Source organism: Plecotus auritus, assembly GCF_963455305.1.
Source record: "Plecotus auritus genome assembly, chromosome: 3".
Taxonomy (NCBI): Eukaryota; Metazoa; Chordata; class Mammalia; order Chiroptera; family Vespertilionidae; genus Plecotus; species Plecotus auritus.
In genome coordinates this window covers 30071163-30091851 of record NC_137772.1, presented here as the reverse complement: position 1 = coordinate 30091851, position 20689 = coordinate 30071163, and the positions used below count along the sequence as shown (strand labels likewise).

At 40.6% G+C, this 20689-nt stretch overlaps 1 protein-coding gene and 1 pseudogene across 2 annotated transcripts in view; one reads left to right on the top strand and one right to left on the bottom strand.

Annotated features, from left to right (window-relative positions):
* LOC308243737 (arylamine N-acetyltransferase 1-like) overlaps positions 1-17401 on the top strand; it is a 120101-nt gene extending 102700 nt beyond the window's left edge. The window contains exon 2 of the mRNA XM_080659492.1: positions 16488-17401. Coding sequence (XP_080515618.1) covers positions 16494-17366 — 873 coding nt within the window. The 5' untranslated portion in view covers positions 16488-16493 and the 3' untranslated portion in view covers positions 17367-17401. The remainder of the gene's footprint in view (positions 1-16487) is intronic.
* On the bottom strand, positions 4752-6116 carry LOC308243599 (heterogeneous nuclear ribonucleoprotein A1-like; annotated as a pseudogene). The gene is made up of 2 exons: positions 5136-6116; positions 4752-4882 (listed from the first exon to the last, which is right to left on the bottom strand). The product of its transcript is annotated as a heterogeneous nuclear ribonucleoprotein A1-like (transcript).
* Positions 17402-20689: the final 3288 nt, after the last annotated feature.

Here is a 20689-nt window from a genome sequence, read left to right as displayed (position 1 = left end):
TCTATGTCTCTGGGTCTATTTTGTTCATTAATTAAGACTGTCTGTCTTTTTAATTTTTAAATATATTTTTATTGCTTTCAGAGAGGAAGGGAGAGGGAGAGAAACATCAGTGATGAGAGAGAATCATTGATCGGCTGCCTCCTGCATGCCCCCTACCAGGGATCGAGCCTGTGACCTGGTCATGTGCCTTTGACCAGAATCAAACTTGGGACCCTTCGGTACACAGGTCGACACTCTATTCACTGAGCCAAACCACCTAGGGCTAGATAGTATGTCTTTTAGTTAGTGTATTTATACTATTCACATTTAAGTGGTTACTTAATAGTTGGATTAATATCTACCATATTTTTAACTGTTTTCTGTTTGTTGCATTTTTTCCCCTGTTTTTTCTGCCTTCTTAGTTTTAATAGAATATCTTAGGATTCCATGTCTCTCTTCTCTTAGCATATCAATTGTACTTATTTAAAAAATGTTTGCATTACTTGCCCAAGAGTTTGCAGCATACATTCACAACTAATCTGGTAATGCTTCATATATAATGCAGATATTTTATAATACTGTATAGTATTCCAAATCCTCCTTCACATCCTTCATCATATTTGTCATTCATTTCACTTACCAATTAGCCATAATCACATAATACATTGTTCCTATTATTATTTTGAACAAATTGTTATCTATTAGATAAATTAAGAATAAGAAAAGTCAAGAGAAACCAAGATGGCGGCATAGGCAAGCACCTAAACTGCTGCCCCGCACAACAATTTCAAAACTACAACTAATAGAACTGACACCATCCAGAACCACAGGAAAGCTGGCTGAGTGGAAATTCTACAACTAGAAGGAAAGAGGAAAGATCATGGAGAAGGAGTGGCAAAAATCTGAGGTATGGAGACACACACGTGCAGAGAGGAGGGGCGGCGGAGTGCCTGACTGGCTTTCTCTGGTGGGAGGGGGAAAGAAGCCCCCGACTGCACTGAACCCCAGTTCCGACGGCACTGAACCTCAGTTCCGGGCAAAACCCTGTGGACCCAGGCTCATACAGGGGGAGTTTGGACTGTCAGGTAGAGAGAAAGGCACCCGGAGACTCGGAGACTCAGGGGAGCCGCGGTGGCAGGGGTCTGGAGGCACAAGTGTGCACAGGGACTGACTGCGGAGGTTACCACAGGCTATCCCTGGCAGAGGGGAGTCGGGGGCTCCTGACTGCACTGAACCCCAGTTCTGACTGCACTGAACCACAGTTCTGGGCGAGCCCCTGGGGACCCACGCTCTTACTGGGGAAGTCTGGACTGTAGGGCGGAAACTCGGGAACTGTGGAGGGCGGAGGTCTGGAGACTCACGCAAGGGCAGGGCTGACGGGAAGCCAAGACTGTCTGCCCCGCCCTGAGACTCCACCCCTTCCAAGCTGAGCACAGAGGCTTTTGCAATCTGGCAAGGCTAATCCTATTAAGGCTGTCTCCAGCACCGAAAATCTCCCAGTGTAGACACAGCTAATCCTCACAGCCAACTGGCCTAGAGGTCAATTCCTTCCAGTGATACTAACAACAATCAAGACTTAACTACAACAAGGCTGTACACACAGTCCACAAAGGGGTGCACCAAGAGTGTCCACCTCAGGTTAACTGGGGAGGCCGACCCACTGGGCCATATAGGAAATCTAGCACACAAAGCTACTCTACCAACTCAGCAAAGCAGTGAAAAATGGGGAGACGATAAAACAGATCACAAACAAAAGAAATGGAGGAAAACAAACGACTGGATATAGAATTCAAAACCACAGTTATAAGGCTCTTCAAGAATATCCTAGAAAAGGCCAATAAATATAACGAGACCCTTGAAGATATGAAAAAGGACCAACTAGAAATTAAACATACCCACTGAAATAAAAAATATTATACAGAGACCCAACAGCAGACTAGAGGAACGCAAGAATCAAGTCAAAGATTTGAAATACAAAGAAGCAAAAAACACTCAACCAGAAAAGCAAAAAAAAAAAAAAAAAAAAAAAAGAATCCAAAAAGTTGAAGATAGTGTAAGAAGCCTCTGGGACAACTTCAAGCGTACCAACATCAGAATTATGGGGATGCCAGAAGAAGAGAGAGAGCAAGATACTTAAAACCTATTTGAAGAAATAATGACCGAAAACTTCCCCCATCTGGTGAAAGAAATAGACTTATAAGTCCAGGAAGCGCAGAGAACCCCAAACAAAAGGAATCCAAAGAGGACCACACCAAGACACATCATAATTAAAATGCCAAGAGCAAAAGACAAAGAGAGAATATTAAAAGCAGCAAGAGAAAAACAGTTAATTACCTACAAGGGAGCACCCATACGATTGTCAGCTGATTTCTCAACAGAAACTATGCAGGCCAGATGGGAGTGGCAAGAAATATTCAAAGTGATGAATAGCAAGAACCTACAACCACGATTACTCTACCCAGCAAAGCTATCATTCAGAATTGAAGGTCAGATACAGAGCTTCACAGATAAGAAAAAGCTAAAGGAATTCATCACCACCAAACCAGTATTATATGAAATGCTGAAAGGTATTCTTTAAGAAGAGGAAGAAGAAGAAAAAGATAAAGATAAAAATTATGAACAACAAATACATATCTATCAACAAGTGAATCTAAAAATCAAGTGAATTAAAAATCTGAGGAACAGAATAAACTGGTGAATATAATAGAATCAGGGGCATAGAAAGGGAGTGGACTGATAATTCTCAGGGGGAAAGGGGTATGGGGGGTGCAAGAAGAGACTGGACAAAAATTGTACACCTATGAATGAGGACAATGTGGGGGGAGGTAAGGGCAAAGGGTGGGGTGGGAACCGGGTGGAGAGGAGCTATGGGGGGAAAAAGGAGAAACAATTGTAGTAATCTGAATAAAGATTTATTAAAAAAAAAAGTCAAAGTTTTTTTTTAGAGAGAAAATTGAACTTTTCTCCTTTTAAAAAAATATGTTTTATTGATTTGAGGGAGAAAGGAAGGGAGAGAAGTAGAAACATTGATGAGAGAGAAACATCGACACCCCCCGCTGGGGATTGAGCCTGCAATCCAGGCATGTACCCTGACTAGGAATCCAACCAGTGACCTTTTGGTTCATGGGTTGATGCTCAACTACTGAGCCACACCAGAGGACTCTTTCAACACTTTAAATATTTCACTTTTTGCTTGCATGGTTTCTGAAAAGACATTTAATATAATACTTCTTGTTGTTCTATACGAAAAATATCTTTTTTCCCTTCTAGATTCTTTCTAGATTTTCTCTTTGATTCTGCTTTCCTACAGTTTTAATATGATATTCCTAGGTGTCCATTTTGGGCTATTTATTATATGTGGTGATGTGGTGTTCTCTGAATTTCCTGGATCAGTAGTTTAGTGCCTGTCATTAATTTTGGAAAACAAATATTCAGCCATTATTCACTTAAATATTTCTTCTGCTTCTTTTTCTCCTCTGATATCCAATTACATATGTGATATAGCTTTTATAATTGTCCCAAAGTTCATGAATATTCTCTATTTTGAGCATTGTTTGCTTGTTTCTCTTTGCATTATAGTTTGGGAAGTTTGCTGTTGCCATATCTTCAAGCATACTGAATTGTTTTTTAGCCATGTTCAGTCTATTGGTGAGCTGTCAAAGGCATTCTTTATTTCTATGATAGTATTTTTTTTCTATGATAGTATTTTTTATTTCAGCATTTCCTTTTGATTGTTTTTTCTTAAAGTTTTCATCTCTGTTTACAATGCTTACAATACACATTTATTCTTACATATTGTCTACTTTCCCCTTAGAGCCCTTAGCATATTAATTATAGTTTTTTTGAGGATATTAAATCATTTTTTTGATTACACATGATAATGGATGGTACACGAGCTTCATACCATCTATAATGTTATCTAGAATCATAATTCTATTTAGATATATTGCATAGGATATGCCAACAATAATGAATAACCACATAAACTCCATGACTCTGCTTGGGTGAACCCTTTTAATGGTGAACTTCAGGTAACTGTCAATTCAACTACACCAAGGTTTCTGAAGACAATGACTTCTGTGCCTAAGCAGGTTGCAAATAAATTTCAAATGGAACCTGGCAACACCCTAAAGGAATTCAAACTTCACCCGGTTGGGTAATTTACCATGATGGCTTCAGAGCAGACTCACTTTACACAGTACAATCTAGAAAAGACATTTATTAACCATCATGATCAGACTATTATTTAGCAATCAACAGCATGGGTGCAAAACAAAAAACTACATTAAAACCCTTTGTTGGATTTTTTACATTTTCCACAAAACAGAAACTAAAATAACCTGTTATACAATTAGTCACAAATGTAGTCCTCGAGTTTTTTGCCCATTCACATGAGTATTGCCTAACAGGGGTCCTCAAACTTTTTAAACAGGGGGCCAGTTCACTGTCCCTCAGACCGTTGGAGGGCCGGACTATAGTTTTTAAAAAAAAAAACTATGAACAAATTCCTATGCGCACTGTGGGCCCGGGATGAGTCGGCTACTAAGCAGGACAGGCAGCGGCACCTGGCGGGCCGGATAAATGTCCTCGGTGGGCCGCATGTGGCCCGTGGGCCGTAGTTTGAGGACCCCTGGCCTAAAACATGTCTTCTTGATAGCAGCTAGGCCCTGCCACCACTGTACTTGGCTGAGTTCACAATCTGTTGTAACCTGTAGCTTCCCTGTAACGTCTCTGGCTTTCCTCCCCTGCTAAAATTTGTTTCCTGGCCGTAATTAAAACCTTCTGCCACTGCTATAGCTACTGCTGCTGCTGGAACCGCCATAGCCACCTTGGTTTCATGGTTTGGCAAAGTATAGGCTTCCACCACCATAAAGGCCAGAGCTTCGGCCACCAAAGTTTCCTCCTTTCAATTTAATGAACAAACTGAACTACCAAGCAAAATAAAGACAGACTCATAGAGAGCAGGCAGACAGCTCGGGGTTGAGGGGGAGGTGGTAGAGAGGGACTGAGCAAAGAAGAAAAAAAAAAAAGAAAGAGAACTCATGGACATAGACAACAGTGTGGTGATTGCAGGGGTGAAGGAGGATGGGTGGAGGTGGAAGAGGGCATAGAGGGGATAAATGGTGATGAGAAAATAAATCAATCAAAGTTTCCTCCTTTCATGGGTCCAAAATTTGAAGATTGACTGTTGTAATTGCCGAAATCCTTGTAGCTTCTGCCACCTCCAAAATTGCGTCCACCACCACTGCCAAAGCCGCCTCTGCCTCCTCCATGGTGATAGCTGTCACAGCTGCCACTCTCGCCATAGCCACTGCCCTGGATTCCATAACTCTGTCCACCACTTCCACAGGTTCTGCTTCCTCCAGAGTAACCAGGGATACCTCTTCCATAACCACCATCATTATCAAATCCATGATAGCCATCCCCACTGCCACCAAATCCACCACCATCATGGCTGCCACCAAAGCTACCTTGACCACTGAAGTTTCCCCCACGACCAAAGTTGTCATTCCCACCAAAACCACCTCCACAACTTCCTCCAAAGTTTCCAGAACCACTTTGACCTCTTTGGCTGGATGAAGCTCTAGCCATCTCATCTCTTGCTTAGACAGGGCTCTTCTGACTTCACAGTGGTGGCCATTCACAGGATGGTATTTCTGAATGACAACCTTGTATTCCAAATTACGGTCATCAAGGGTTACAAAAGCAAAGTCTTTCTTTTTGCCACTGCCCCCATCAGTCATGATTTCAATCACTTCAATTTTCCCATACTATTCAAAATAATCTCTTAGGTGATGTTCTTCAGTGTCTTCTTTGATGCCACCAACAAAAATCTTTTTCACAGTTAAGTGGGCACCAGGCCTTTGAGAATCTCCTCTTTGGTTCCACAACTCTTCCACCCCCCTCATACGGCCTTGCATTCATGGCCGCATCCACCTCCTCCACAATGGCACACATGACCAACCCAAAGCCTCTGGAGCACTCGGTGTTTGGATCTCTCATCACCACACGGTCTGTGAGCATCCCTATTGCTCAGAAAGGCTCCGTAGACTCTCACAGGTTGTTTCAAAGCTCAAACTTCTGATAAAGAGCTTCTGCAGCAGTTCCAGCTCTTTGGGAGACTCTGACTTAAACATGACGACTGTGGGAGGGGTGGCAGTGTTGTTCATGCCTCAGAGTAATCCCACCTAAGCAGGTAGAACTTGGGGGTATTTATCCTTCAACTCTCATCAGCCTGGGCTGGGTGGTGCACTAAGTTGCATCTCCATCTAGCCTGCCCAAGCACAGAACAAGAGAAAGGCCTCCCAAGTCCATGCAATAGGACATCAGAGCTATGAACTAGAACCATTTGTGCCCAAAAGAGGGCATGAAGCAACATTGTGTCACATAGACAGATTTTAAAACATAGTATAGGGGGAAATGCATAAGTAGCAGCAAGAGTTATAGAGCAATATCATTAATGTGAATTGAAAACACAAGTAGAAACACCACCACACTACTGTAGACACATTACACTCATACCATAAATGCAGACTCATTTCAATCACCTTATACAGGGCCTTGTGGGGTGGGGAGTGATGAGTGGGACTGAGGATGGAACGGGGGGAAAAAAAAGAATAGAAACTGAGGGGCCGCATGGAAATTGATGACAAAACAGTATCATAACCCAAGGAGAGTGATTTAAAACATCTATTTTCTGCCTCCTCTAGCTTAATGGATCTGCTTTTCCTGGACCCCCTCAAAATCCCACATTACACGTAGGACATCTGGCTTCAGGTTCCTTAAAAGCAGGAACTGTGTCAAACACAGGACATATTTCTCACAGCCTGTGGCAGGGGCTCATCATGTAATAAAGCTCTCTAATCTCCCATGAATTGATTTGAAAGGGAGGCACACAAGGTCAACCTAAGGCCCCACACCTACATTTCCCAGAGATCCCTGGGTGACTCTACTATAAGTAGACTCCAGGGAAGGAGCAGTTTGGAAAGCTCACTTCTGGTGCTGGCTCTGCAAGTGGGAGGATTGCAGTCACCCTGGTCCTTGTGTGGGCTCTAGCAGACTTGGTAAGTAACTTTTTTATGCTTTGAAATTGGGGATTCATCCTATCTCAAATGTGAGTCCAGGAGACTAGATACTGCACCATACCTGAATTTCACATCCAAAGGTATTTCAAAAAATTCTGACATGCTTTATAGTGTAATGGTGGAAATAACAAACCTTTGGGTCAAACTGTCTGGATTAGGGTCATAGCCATACCACATCCTCGATGTGAGGACCTGGGCATCTTCTAAAAGTCAGTTTCTCTGCCAGTAAAATGGAGCTCGTTAGAGAGCTTACCTAAAAGGCTTGTGAGGATCAAAGAAGAGTATAAAAGAGTGTATGTGTTTCATGGAACTGAATTTCCATGTTGGATAACAGAAACAGTGATGTCCATCTCTTCTGTCCCTAACTGGAGTGTCCCAAAGGGCCCAGTTAGTTCTGCTGGCAGCAGGTTCATAACTATTCCTGCTCCCTCTGTATTATGTGATCAGAACTTCTTTAATCCCAAATAGCCAGGGAGGCTGAGATGCATTGCCAAACTACTGGCAGGAGACTCGGGGAGGATCTCCAGGAGCCATAAACTACAAGAATCAACTCCTTCACTGTCAGGCAGACTGAGGACACGCTCATTGGCAGAGCTGTGCAGAATTCCATGGGAGAGCAGACAGCCCCAGCAGCCAGGGGCTTAAGGGCTTTCAGCTCCACGAGTTGCTCCCCTGCTCTAACGCAATGTCCACCACAACACCTGGGTGGGTTCTTTTTTTTTTTTTTTTTTTTGGATAAACTGCTCCTTCCCTTTGGAAGGGCCCTCGCTTTAGTTTTATGCTTTATGCTCACGAAACTACTGATTCAAAAGGAAGTTGTTAACTCTCAGCTATTTACTCTATCCCACCCAGAGACTTCTTTGTTTGCCTATGTGCTTAAAGAGTTCAGAGTCAACTTTCGTGAGCAGACTATCTCTGGATCAATCAGCTTTTATTCTTCTATATTAGGCTCTTGATTACAATTTCATTTAAAGTGAAGAGGAAAGATCTATAACCAAGTTGAAAATTGCTGTTGTATGTGAAAGAATTCTAGAGATGGGGAACAAGTCAGTTCTGCATATGAATCTGCTCTGCAGGGATATATCCAAGAGGGTGATTTGCAATGGAAGTAGCATATCACAGAGGGATAAATCAAACAGTAGGTCCAACTTCAATACTGACCATTCAACAAAACGACAGGCATTGCTGTGATCCACAAAAAGAGGTCACTCTTTTGTCTGACATGCGAGCTCTGAAATTGGCCTCATTCTGTGTATCTGACCTTCCACACCACTTTCCAAAATGCACTACTCACATGTCTCAAGTCAGGTTCCCAAGATTCAGACACTCAGACAAGGATTTATGTGCAAGTAATTTATTACGGAAGTGCTCCTGGGAGTAACCAATTAAGTATTGGAAAAGTGAGACTGGATAGAGGAAGAATCCTAGCGGGTATGAGATTCAGAAAAATCCCCAGCTTCAGCTTGAGTTTCAGTTGTGGCTATGAATTATGTCTTAGACTTTGCCAGACACAATGCAAGGTTACAATACCTTGAACCAGAAACTCATTCACTCAAAGCTGCCCTGGCAGGATAGGAACTTTCTGGCTTGCTAGCTGTCTGCATAGGAAGGAAAAGCAACTCCAGGCGCTCTTAAGAGGTCCTCCAAAGAGAGGCTAGGGTGCAGGTCCTTAAGCATGAGGACACAGAAGCCATTCCAGAGGCACAGTGAAATGGTAAAAGACATCTGAAGGGACCTGGGTGGTACAAACAGAATTCTCCTCATATTAACCTCAGTCCTGAATCCTCATCAATCCCAAGTGCCCCCTCTAGGTACACTGAGTGGTGGAGGCCAATAGGTCTAATGTGTTTCATTTACTTTAGAGAATACCCTCTCCATCTCCCTTCAGGCTCCACTCTTCCCCAATTATTATACTGGATGCTTTCTGCCTTTGCAGTTCAGCCATTTAACCAGATTATGTTCCAGTGTTAAGCATGCTTGATCAAATTTTCCTAGAAATTTGGTATCTTTGATTTTTACATTTAATTTTTGCTTTTGGTGAGTTACTCCTGGGTCTTTCTTCTTTCCTGAGATATACTCAAGATTGAGCTCAAATATTGGTTCACTATAACATCTGTCTTATTGATTCAAGTCATCTGCTTAGACTCTTTCTACTTTAATCATATCACATACATTTCCATTTACTAAATCATAACCTTTAACTAAGATTAATATACAACATCATTTCTGGCATGGCAACTTGGAAGATCTGAGTTTAAATATTAGATAAATGAGTAATCTTGGGGAAATAATTTAAATCCATAAACTTATAACTTCCTCTTCTTAGAATTAAATATAAGTATAGGTATCAAATTCTTAGATTTTACCCTAGAAAATAGTATTTAAAAAATAGTAATTACTATTAATCGATTGTTTGTTTACACTTGTATTTTTATTTCTAAAAGTTTTGTAACATCTTTAGGGGTAAGTTAATCAGCACAAATAATTGTAATTACATGTTAGAAAAAACATATTTTCTAGCATTGAGAGAAAAATAAAGGATAAAACATTATAAACATTTTTCAACTTTATTAAATGGCATAGAAAAAGACTAGCAATAATTATTGATTATAATTCTTTCTTAGTGTTGAAATTAGGAAAATTTTTTCTCTTCAAAGAATTCGGAATTTTTTTAGTGTATCATAAGGACTTAAAAATGTTTCTGTAGCATAGGACATACTTTCTAAAATATTCCTCTAATGTGCAGAAAACACATTATAAATCAACATTAATAAAAAAGAGTAAACTTTTACTATATATTTTTGTTCAAGTAAACATGTTAATTTATTTCTATTTCCATAAAACTGGTTCATTCAATACCCATAATTCTCATAACTTTTCTACTCTTAGTTGTGTAATAAGAGGAGCCAATATTGCCCATTAGTCCTTTGCTGTGGCCTCTCTCTTCTTTCTTTTTTCATTTTGATTTCCACTTCATTGGCCAATTAGGAGGTAACACTTTATTGGGGTAGTTCATCATACATTCATTCCTCAAGTTCTTTCATCTTTGAGATTATCTTCATATTCATGATACCTTTGTGATTAAATGAAATAGTAGCTGAGAATAATATTTGGGGATCAGACTTTCTCTTAACTTGGTAACATATGACTGTGGAATATTCTGATGCCAGCCTGATAGTCTCTCCCTTCTAAAGAGTTTGCTTTTCTGCCAATACCCAAGTAGTTTTCTTCATTTTTTTCTATTATTTCTAGAGTTTGGACCAGGAAGAAGAAACATTCTAAGTGTTCTGAATTAAAACAAAAAATTATTCTACATCTAACTTCCTTAGAAAGATATTAAGTGCTTTTCTGAGGCATCTCAGTGGGCTCCCTAAGTATGTTTACTCTGTGCCTTTTAGTCTTCTCTTATATTTATGAACAAGTCAAAATGAAGGGATGTAACATAGCTAAGCAACAAGTCAATATGTCAACTTCATAATGTTTTCAGTCAGTTATATCCTAGGAACTATTTTCTAAATGCTTCCATATTTCACCATATATCATAACTTTAGTAGTACACAACCCCTTAAATTTAGTCATGGAATGCTCAGGTATAATTTGGTTATAACATGTTGCTTGCATCCAGGACCCTAACAGAACTGGCTTCTTTGGAATGGACTTGAAATTATTAATTCTAAGTTAACATCATACCTTTAAAAAATACACAGAAAGCAAAATATAGCTTTTAAAGAAAAGTTACAAAGTAATTTTCAAATAGAAAGAATGTTGGTCAACCCAAGAACAAAATGGTCAGGCATGTCTAAACAATATTCTTCTTGTGCCACATCACCCACCCTCTTTACTTACTCAGCACTGCTTCTGCACGTAGAGGCAGAGAGGGTTTGGGATGGGCTTGTTAAGTTATAGTAGTTATCTCTGTGTTTGAATGGTAGAGTTTTAGAACTTGTGTAGATGTTGATGAAGGATACAGATGCAAGTTAGGATGAGAAGAAATGAAATGAACTACATAGATTTTGGGGAAAAAATGTTAGTCATCAAGAGTAGAGAAAGTTGAAACACTAGCAGAATGGGACGAATAGCTGATCAAAAAAGACAAATAGGAGAATCCAAAAGTAATGACATTAGGAGGGGCAACAGAAACACTCAGCAAATTCTACAACACCAGGTCCCCAGCAGGCTCCCATGAACCCAGGACCTTGCCTCATCCCAGCACCTGCCCACGTTAGTAACCTTATGATACAAGATCCCAATGGGATCCTATGAACCAAGGCTCCAGGCTCATCCTAGTGACAGCCAGCTGTAGGAGCCCCAGGTAGCTCCCATGGTCCACAGAAACTTCCTTGGTACCAGGTACCCAACGCGTCCCTTTTAATCCAAGTTCTTCCTTAACCCTGGTACCTCCTGGCTACAACAGCTATAGGCAGCACCTATGGACCCAATTGGCTCCCACAGCACCACACTTCCAGCAGGTTCCTGCAAACCCAAGTCCCTATCTCACTTTGGTGCCAACCAGCTAGAGCTGCCGTAGGTGTGTCCTGTGGCCCCAAGGCAGTTCCAAAGGCATCAGCCTCCCATGAGTCTCTCACAAATCTAGGCCCAAGTTTCACTCTAGTTCCTGTCAACTCCAATAGCTCTAGACAGCTCTATTGCTCAAATTGGCTTCATTGGCTACAGGCTCTACTGTGAATGAGGTTCTTGGCCCACCTGTTTTAGCAAGCTCAGGCTGCCATATGTGGCTTAGAGGCCACAGATAGCCCAGATGGTTCCAGTCAGACTCCTCAGCTCCAGGATCCTAGATGGCTCTCTGATCCACACCAGTACCTACTGGTTTACATGGCCCCAGGCCTTTCCAGTGGCACCGGGCTTTTAGCCCACCTGGGCACCAGCTGATTCCCATGACAACAAGCTTCCAACTGTTTCTGTAAGCCCATGTTTCAGGCTCATCCCAGCACCAGCTGGCTCCCCTTCACCAAGGGCAGCTCCCAGTGGGCTTGAGCTAACCAAGGCATGGCCCAGCAGAACTAGCCCTATGGCTTTGGGTGGCTTCCTATTAATGTCCATGAACCCAGACTCCAGGGGGCACCTCTGAACCCAGGTACCCAGCAGAGCCCAGCACTAGGCTGAGTACTGCCATCTCAGGTTTTGGATCTAACCTAGCACCAGCTGCACAAGATTTCCAAAGGAAGTGCTTACAAAGAAACTACACAGACTCCCCACCCAGAATTTCTGGACAGGCTGACTGGTGAAATGCTTTGACTGTAGAGGTCAGCCTGTACAGACTGGAAGAGGAACCTAAATCTTTATATGGACAGACATCAATGCAAGTCCATAGGCACCATGAATAATCAAGGAAATATAACTCCTCCAAAGGAAACTAATAAAATTCCAAAACTAACCCTAAAAGAATGGAAATCTATAAACTGGTTGACAAAGAATTCAGAATAATCCTCTTAAATTCAGTGAACACAGAAAATGAAATTAAATTAGAAAAAATAGTTAGAAAAATAATGTGTGAACAAAATGAGAAAATCAACAAAAAATAAAAGTCATTAAAAAACAAAGCACAAAGTCTAGAATTAAACAGTAAAATGACTGTACCGAAGATTTCAATAGAGCTTCACAGCAGACCTGACCAAGAAAAGAATCAGTGAACTATAATACAGACCATTGAAATCATACAGTCAGAAGAGCACAAAGAAAAAAGGATGCATAAGAATGAAAAAAAGCCTACGTTAATTATGTGATATGACTAAAGAAACAATCTGTACTTTATTGGAGTCCCTGGAGGGGGGGAGGAGGGAGGGAGGAGAAAAAACTTAAAGGAATAATGGGTGAAAAATTTCGCAAACCTGACAAGAGATTTAGATATCTAATTCATGAAGTTGATGTCACCTCAAAATTTCAACCTAAATAATCTCCAAGACACAATAATAAATGGTCTAAAATCAGAGACAAGAGTGAATTTTAAAATCAGTAACAGAAAAACAATCTCACACTAAGTGACCCCCACACCCCCACCATCAGAAGGCTTATTGGTAGTTTTCTCAGCCGAAATCTCACAGGGCAAGAAGAGAGTGAGATGATATACTCAAAGTACAGAAAGGAAAAATAAACAAAACTGCCAAACAAGAATACTTACCAGCAAAGTAGTCTTTCCAAAATGAAGAGACACTTTCCCAAATAAGCAAGAGCTGGGGGAATTCATCACCACTTAACCCCCTTTGCAAGAAATGCTGAAAGGAGTTCTTAAAGCTGAAAGAAAAGGATGTTATGTAGTAAAAGAAAACATATGAAAATATAAAATATGCTGGTAAAGTATGTAGTAACTGAGAATATTTTAATAATGTAATATGGTAGTGTGTTAATCACTTAACTCTAGTATAAAGGCTTAAAAGACACTGCTGTATGTCAATTACATCTCAACTAGAGGCCCGGTGCACAAAATTCATGCAAGAGTAGGCCTTCCTTCCCCAGCTGCCGGCACTGGCTTCCCTCTGGCACCTGGGACCCGGGCTTCCCTCGCAGCCCCAGCTTCATCTGGAAGATCGTCCGGAAGGATGTCCAGTCTAATGAGCATATTATGCTTTTATTATTATAGATAAAACTGGGGGGAAGGTCATAAGTTTAGATAACTAAAAAGTGAAACAACAAAAAACAGTATGTTACTGATATAAAAATTACACATTACACAAAGTAACAGAATCAAGATCCCAGAAATAAACCCACTCACATATGGTCAAATAATATTTGGCAAGGGAGTCAATAAGGTTATATAGAGAAAGGATAGTCTCTTTAATACATAGAAAACTGGACAACTATGTGCAGAAGAATGAAATTGACCTTTATCTTACACCACTCACAAAATTAACTCAAAAGGTTTAAAGATTTAAAGGTACTCCCAAACTGTAAAACTACTAGAAAATACATAGGGGGAAAGCTTCTTGACATCGGTTTTGGCATTGACTGTTTAGAGATGACAACAAAAAGCTCAAGCAACAAGAGCAAAAATCAACAAGTGGGATTATTTCAAACCAAAAAGCTTCAGTCAGCAAAGGAAATAATCAGAAAATTAAAAATGCAACCTGTAGAATGGGAGAAAATATTTGCAAACCATCTATCTGATAAGGGGTTAATATCAAACACATACAAGAAACTCATACATATGCATACTGATGCAGCCACTGTGGAGAACAGTATGGAGTTTCCTCAAAAGACTAAAAATGGAATTCCCATTTGACCCAGTGATTCCACTTATAATAATATATCCCAAGAAACTAGAAACACCAATCAGAAAGGATATATGCACCCCTATGTTCATAGCAGCACAATTTACCATAGCTAAGATTTGGAAACAGCCTAAGTGCCCATCAGCAGATGAGTGGATTAAAAAACTGTGGTACATGTACACAATGGAATACTACGCTGCAGTAAAAAAGAAGGAATTCTTACCATTTGTAACAGCATGGATGGAACTGGAGAGCATTATGCTAAGCGAAATAAGCCAGTCAGAGAAAGATAAATATCACATGATCTCACTCATTTGTGGAATATAATGAATAACATAAACTGATGTACAAAAACAGATCTAGAGACAGAGAAGCATCGATCAGACTGTCAAACGTCAGAGGGAAGGTGGGGGAGGGGAGGGGGAGAAATCAACCAAAGGACTTGTATGCATGCATATAAGCCTAACCAATGGACACAGACACTAGGGGGGTGAGGGCATGAGTGGAATGGGGTGGGTGGGCAATGGGGGGATAAGGACACATATGTAATATCTTAATCAATAAAGAAAAAAATAAATAAAAAAGAAACTCATACAATTCAATAGGATAAACAACAACCCTGAATAATCCAATTAAAAAATAGATGGATAACTTGAATGGGCATTTTTTTCTAGAAAAGTATTACAAGTGGCCACCAGGTTCATGAAAAGATGCTCAAAATCACAAACCTCAGGAAAACGCCAATCAAAACCACAATAAGATGTCACTTGAAAGTGTTAGAATGTCTATTATATAAAAGAGCAGAAACAACCAGTATTGGTGAGGTCATATGAAGAAAAAAAAATCCTTGTATACTGCTGGTGAGAATGTATAGCAACTATAGAAAACAGTATGGAGGTTTCTCAAAAAATTAAAAAAGAACTATCATGTGATCCAGCAATCCGACTCTAGGTATATTGCCAAAAGAAATGAAAACACAATCCTGAAGAGATACCTCTACCCCCATGCTCATTGCAGCATTATTGAAAATAGTCAAGAAATGAAAACATCCTAAGCGTCCATTCAGCCATATGAAAGAAGGAAACCATAGCTTTTGCTACAACATGGGTGGATCTTAAGGGCATTATGATGCTAACTTAAATAATTTAGACAAATAATGTCAAATACTTTATGTTTTCATTCATATGTGGAACCTAAAAAAAGCCCAATTCATGGAAACAGAGACTAGAATGGTGGTTGCCATGAACTAGAGGGGCGGGAGTTAGAAGAAGTGGGGAGATGTTTGTCAAAGGGTGCAAACTGCAAGCTAGAAGATAAATAAGGTCTAGAGAATCTAATAAACAGCATCTTAACTATAATTAACAATACTATCTATACTAATAAAAGGGTAATATGCTAATCAGAGCGGACTGGACAACCATCTGGTCATCCTTCTGGACAAAGCTGCAGTGGCTGCCTGAGGCTCAGGCAAGCCATGATCGATGGCGTCTGCCGCTGCCCAGGGCTGGCCCGAGGCTCAGCTCAGGCAAGCCGCCATCAATGGAGGCTGCCACTGCCCAGGGCTGGCCTGAGGTTCAGGCAGCCATGGCGGCCGACAGTGGTGACAGCAGCGATGTGATGAAGGCGTTGCCTTCCCCTGATCTGCCGGTCGCCTCCTGCAGAGGGAGGCCAGACTGTGGCTTAGGCCTGTTCCCTATGGGCCCAAGCTCTCAGTAGGACATCCCCGCAGGGCTCCCGGACTGTGAGAGGGGGGGCAGGCAGGGCTGAGGAACCCTCCTACCCCCAGGGCATGAATTTTTATGCACCGGGCCTCTAGTATTATATAAAAAAAGAAATAAAAAGGAAGTTGGTAAGAGAGTAGATTTTAAATGTAATCACCAACACCAGAAAAAAAAAAGGTTACAAAATGGTGTTAGCTAATCTTATTATGGTAATCACTTTGAAATATAAATGTATTTAATCATCACATTATACACCTTAAACTTACATATGTTAAATAACACAATAATGGAAAAATTTTTTATTTAAAAATAAACATTAAATATTTAAAAGAATTATAATTACAGATGTTTATAACCATTTTAACTTTAGTATTTGTCTCTATATACTTAAAATACATTACTATAATTAACCTACTTAAGGAAATCCAACTGTCAATATAACAGTATGTGTTCTTGTTTTCTTTTCCTTGCCTTAGGGGATCATGGACATCGAAGCATATTTTGAAAGAATTGGTTATAAGAACTCTAGGAACAAATTGGACCTGGAAACATTAACTGACATTTTTCAGCACCAGATCCAGACCATTCCCTTTGATAACCTTAACATCCATTGTGGGGAACCCATGGAATTGGGCTTGGAGGCCGTTTTTGATCAACTTGTGAGGAAGAACCGGGGTGGGTGGTGTCTCCAGATCAACCAACTTCTGCACTGGGCTCTGACCACAATGGGTTTTGAGACCACAATGCTGGGAAGCTATGTTTTCAACGTTGCAACTGAAAAATACACCAGGGCTATCATGCACCTCCTGCTGATGGTGACCGTGGGTGGCAGGAAATACATAGTTGATGCTGGGTATGGAAGCTCTTACCAGATGAGGCAGCCTCTCGAGTTAATTTCTGGGAAGGATCAGCCTCAGGTGCCTTGCATCTTCCGCTTGACAGAAGAGGGAGGAACCTGGTACCTGGACCAAATCAGAAGAGAGCAGTATGTTCCAAACCAAGAATTCCTTAATTCTGAGCTCCTGGAAAAGGAAAAGTACAAAAAGATCTACTCCTTTACGCTTGAACCTCAAACAATTGAAGATTTTGAGTTTCCGAATTCATACTTTCAGACATCTCCGGCATCTGTGTGTGTAAAAGACTCTTACTGTGTCATACATACCCCAGATGGAGTTTACTGCTTAGTGGGTTTTACTCTCATGTATCGAAGATTCAGTTACAAGGACAACATGGATCTGGTGGAGTTTAAGACACTGAATGTGGAAGAAGTAGAGGAAGAGCTGAAAAAGATATTTAATATTTCCTTGGAGAAAAGGTTTGTACCCAAACATAGTGCATCTTTTTTTACCATTTAGAGTAATGAGTAATAAAATGGATCAGTCCCCAAAGGCAAGGGAAGTAAAAATAAATGAATGGGACTACACCAAACTAAAAGGCTTCTGCACAGTGAAAGAAACCATCAACAAAACAAAAAGGCAACCAACCTAATGGAAGAAGATATTTTCCAACAATACCTCTGATAAGGGGCTTATATCCAAACCATATAAAGACCATATACAACTCAAGAACCAAAAAATCTAATTAAAAATACTTTCAACAATAAAGTTAAATTTTAGAAAATGAGCAGAGGACCTGAATAAACACTTCTCCCAAGAAGACATAAAAATGGCCAATAGATATATAAAAAAATGCTCAAATTCACTAGTTATTAGGAAAATGCAAATCAAAACCATATGAAAGGGAGGGGGTTAGTGCTGGGTGAAAACGGTGAAGGGGTTAAGCAAAAACAACAACAACAAAACTTATAGACAAAGACAACAGCATGGTGATTTCTAGAGGGGAAGGAGGTGGGTGAGGTAGAAGAGGGAAAAGGGGGGGTCTATGATGATGAAAAGAGACTTGACTTGGGCGGGTGAACACACAATGTGATAGATAGATGATGTATTATAGAATCGTATGCCTGAAACCTATATAATTTTATTGACCAATGTCACCCCAATTGGCTTAATTTTTTTTAAAAGAAAAAGGAAAATATCCAAGATAGTTAATGCTGCTGAGCAATGAAGAATTATCACAAATATAAACTTCTAATTTAGTAATGAGGACATCACTGGTGACCTTAAAAGAGCATGCTCAGTGGATAAGTGGGGATGACAGCTTGATGAAGATGAACTGACGAGAATATTCAAATAAAGAATTAGAAACAGTACTTTTTAGTCAGTGAAGACCGTACTTTGAAGAAAATAAGCCTACTGGTCCAAAACAGGAACATAAAACTACAATATATTTCTGTGTGCTTACATACCAAACTCAAAGTAGTCAGTTGTTCAGAGGAGGCGTTAGCTTTCTATGTAACGCTTTGATTTTTACTTTTTTTTTTTTTTTACAAGTAAAGTGCACTTGGATTACTTATATCAATGTTCAGAGACTGTTAGTATTTACCTATATCCTTTCTCTGCCTTGTGGGCACATGGCTAGATCACATTTTCAACCCTCCACAGCAGTTTGGTAGAACCATGTGACTGAGATCCAACCAATGGAATGTGATAACAAATGATATGCACAACTTTCAGCCTAAACCACGAATGCTTCCCACCAGTGAGCTCATTGTTATCTTCCCCCACTGGCTGATGGAAAAGACACTGAGGACATAGGGAAAGTGAGGCCACAGATGAAAAGACCTTGGGTCCCTGAACAACTGTGGGGTACAACATGGGATGTAATATGGGTGAAAAATAAACTCTTCCTGAAATTTTCAGTGTTTGTTTGTTTGTTTGTTTCAGTAGCTGGCTTCATTTACCTTAACTAATATGATAAGTAAATATATATAATTAAAATTATATTTTTATCAATATAAATTGGATTTACAAAAATAAAAAACTGTTGTTATGACATGGGAAAAATGAGAATTAAGGGAAGAACTGGATAGTATTTCAATAAAGACTGTATCTAAGTAAAATGATCAATTTATTGCTCAAAGCAGGACACTTCTGAGAATGAAAGGGGAAACCACAAATTATTATGCCAGGATAACAGGTATAAACCAGGACTGCCCCAGGCAAAGAAGCACAGTCATCTTACTCAAAAACCCATCCAAGATCTCATTGTTAAGTAAAGAGTGTATGTATTGCTTTAAAACAGCAGGTCAAAGGAAAGGTTATGGACCCAGAGGTCCATAGACTGGGCCCAGATCATAATCAAGGACCTTGGACTTGCCAAATCACACTGTTCTCAACCATCACAAGAACTTAGCTGAGAACAACAAAGATTTGGACCTATTCTTGTTCAATGATTGCAGCCAACCAAGGAGCCTGGTGATTTTAGGAAACTCTGATATCTGCCAGCTCTAGAGTTAGTCACTTAGAGTGGTTCCAAACATGGGCTGGGAGGCATACTGTGTGAGGAAGTCCCCGCTCTGCCACTTCCTAATTAGGTGATCGTGAACAAGTTATTAACCACTCTGGGCTCCAATTTGCCTGTACAGTGGGAAGAAGAATACTTCCATCAAAGGATTGTTACTGAGCATGCAATGAGATAAATAAGGTAAAGTGCTTTAAAAAATGCCTGGCACTGAAAACACCCGGATATGTCAGCTATAATGACTGTGGTTGTCATAAACGATCTGAAATGTACATCTCATTATCCTGTTGGGTACTAGGTGCATGAGTGTCCAGTGACCATAAGATGAGGACTCTTAAAGAGAGACAGGAAGTTTGAGGCCTATATAGTCATAACCCTAAGTCAATTGTTTCAGCGCTGGTAGATAAAAAGAAAATGTCTCCAAAGGAGCATTTTCAGACATTTCTCAATGGGCCTTGCTCTTCCCCACGTTACAGCCAGAGCATCTCTCCCCACTGAGACGGGGTGAACATGGCCTCTGTTTCCCCAGGCCTGTCTGCTTTGCTCTCCAGCTCTCTGCCTGACTAGAACCTCTGTACTCATAAGGGGTCTGAAGGGCTGCGAGGTCTCACTGTGTCCCATTTAGTCAGCACGTAGCCTGCCCACTGCTGCCCTCCCTTCCTCCTCTAGGACTCCCAGAGCCAAAGTTTCTGAAACTTTACAAACTAAAATTTCCCTTTTCACTATAATAGACTTTCCTTCTACTCAAATCTGTCCTTTAACATCCTCTCCTCTTACCACATTCATTTCACTTTTTACTAAAGTTCCAGCACCCCTGACTAGAAACCATGGCTGAAAGTCAAGATTCTAAACTGATCCTGACTATCCCCAGACTCATGAAATTTGCTGCTTTTCTCAGATTGAAACTGGACACAATGGGTCTGAGGCTGCCTGTCACTACTTGAGACAAATTAAGCAGAGACAGGGTTGAATCATACATGAGTGTTTATTCCAATAACACTGGTAGTAGGGGAGAGCAGTCAGTCACCCTGGGACTTCTGCTCTGACCCCCCCTTGCCAGTTGGCTGATTATATACGCTTGAGGGAGAAGATAGCTACGTGCAGCTTTGAGCTGCAAATGTAACAGAGAAAGCAGAGGGCAGGGTCTGTGGTTGGGCCTTCAGGAGTTCAAAGTCTGATAACAAGGTGGCTAATCTTCTATGATGTTATAAAAGCTCAGCCTGTTCCTGAGGCAAACTCCTAGAGGGGGGTAGGGTCCGGGCACAGCAACTGAATCAAAGTGTGTTCTGTCCTTGGTCTGTTCTCAAAGTGTATTTCT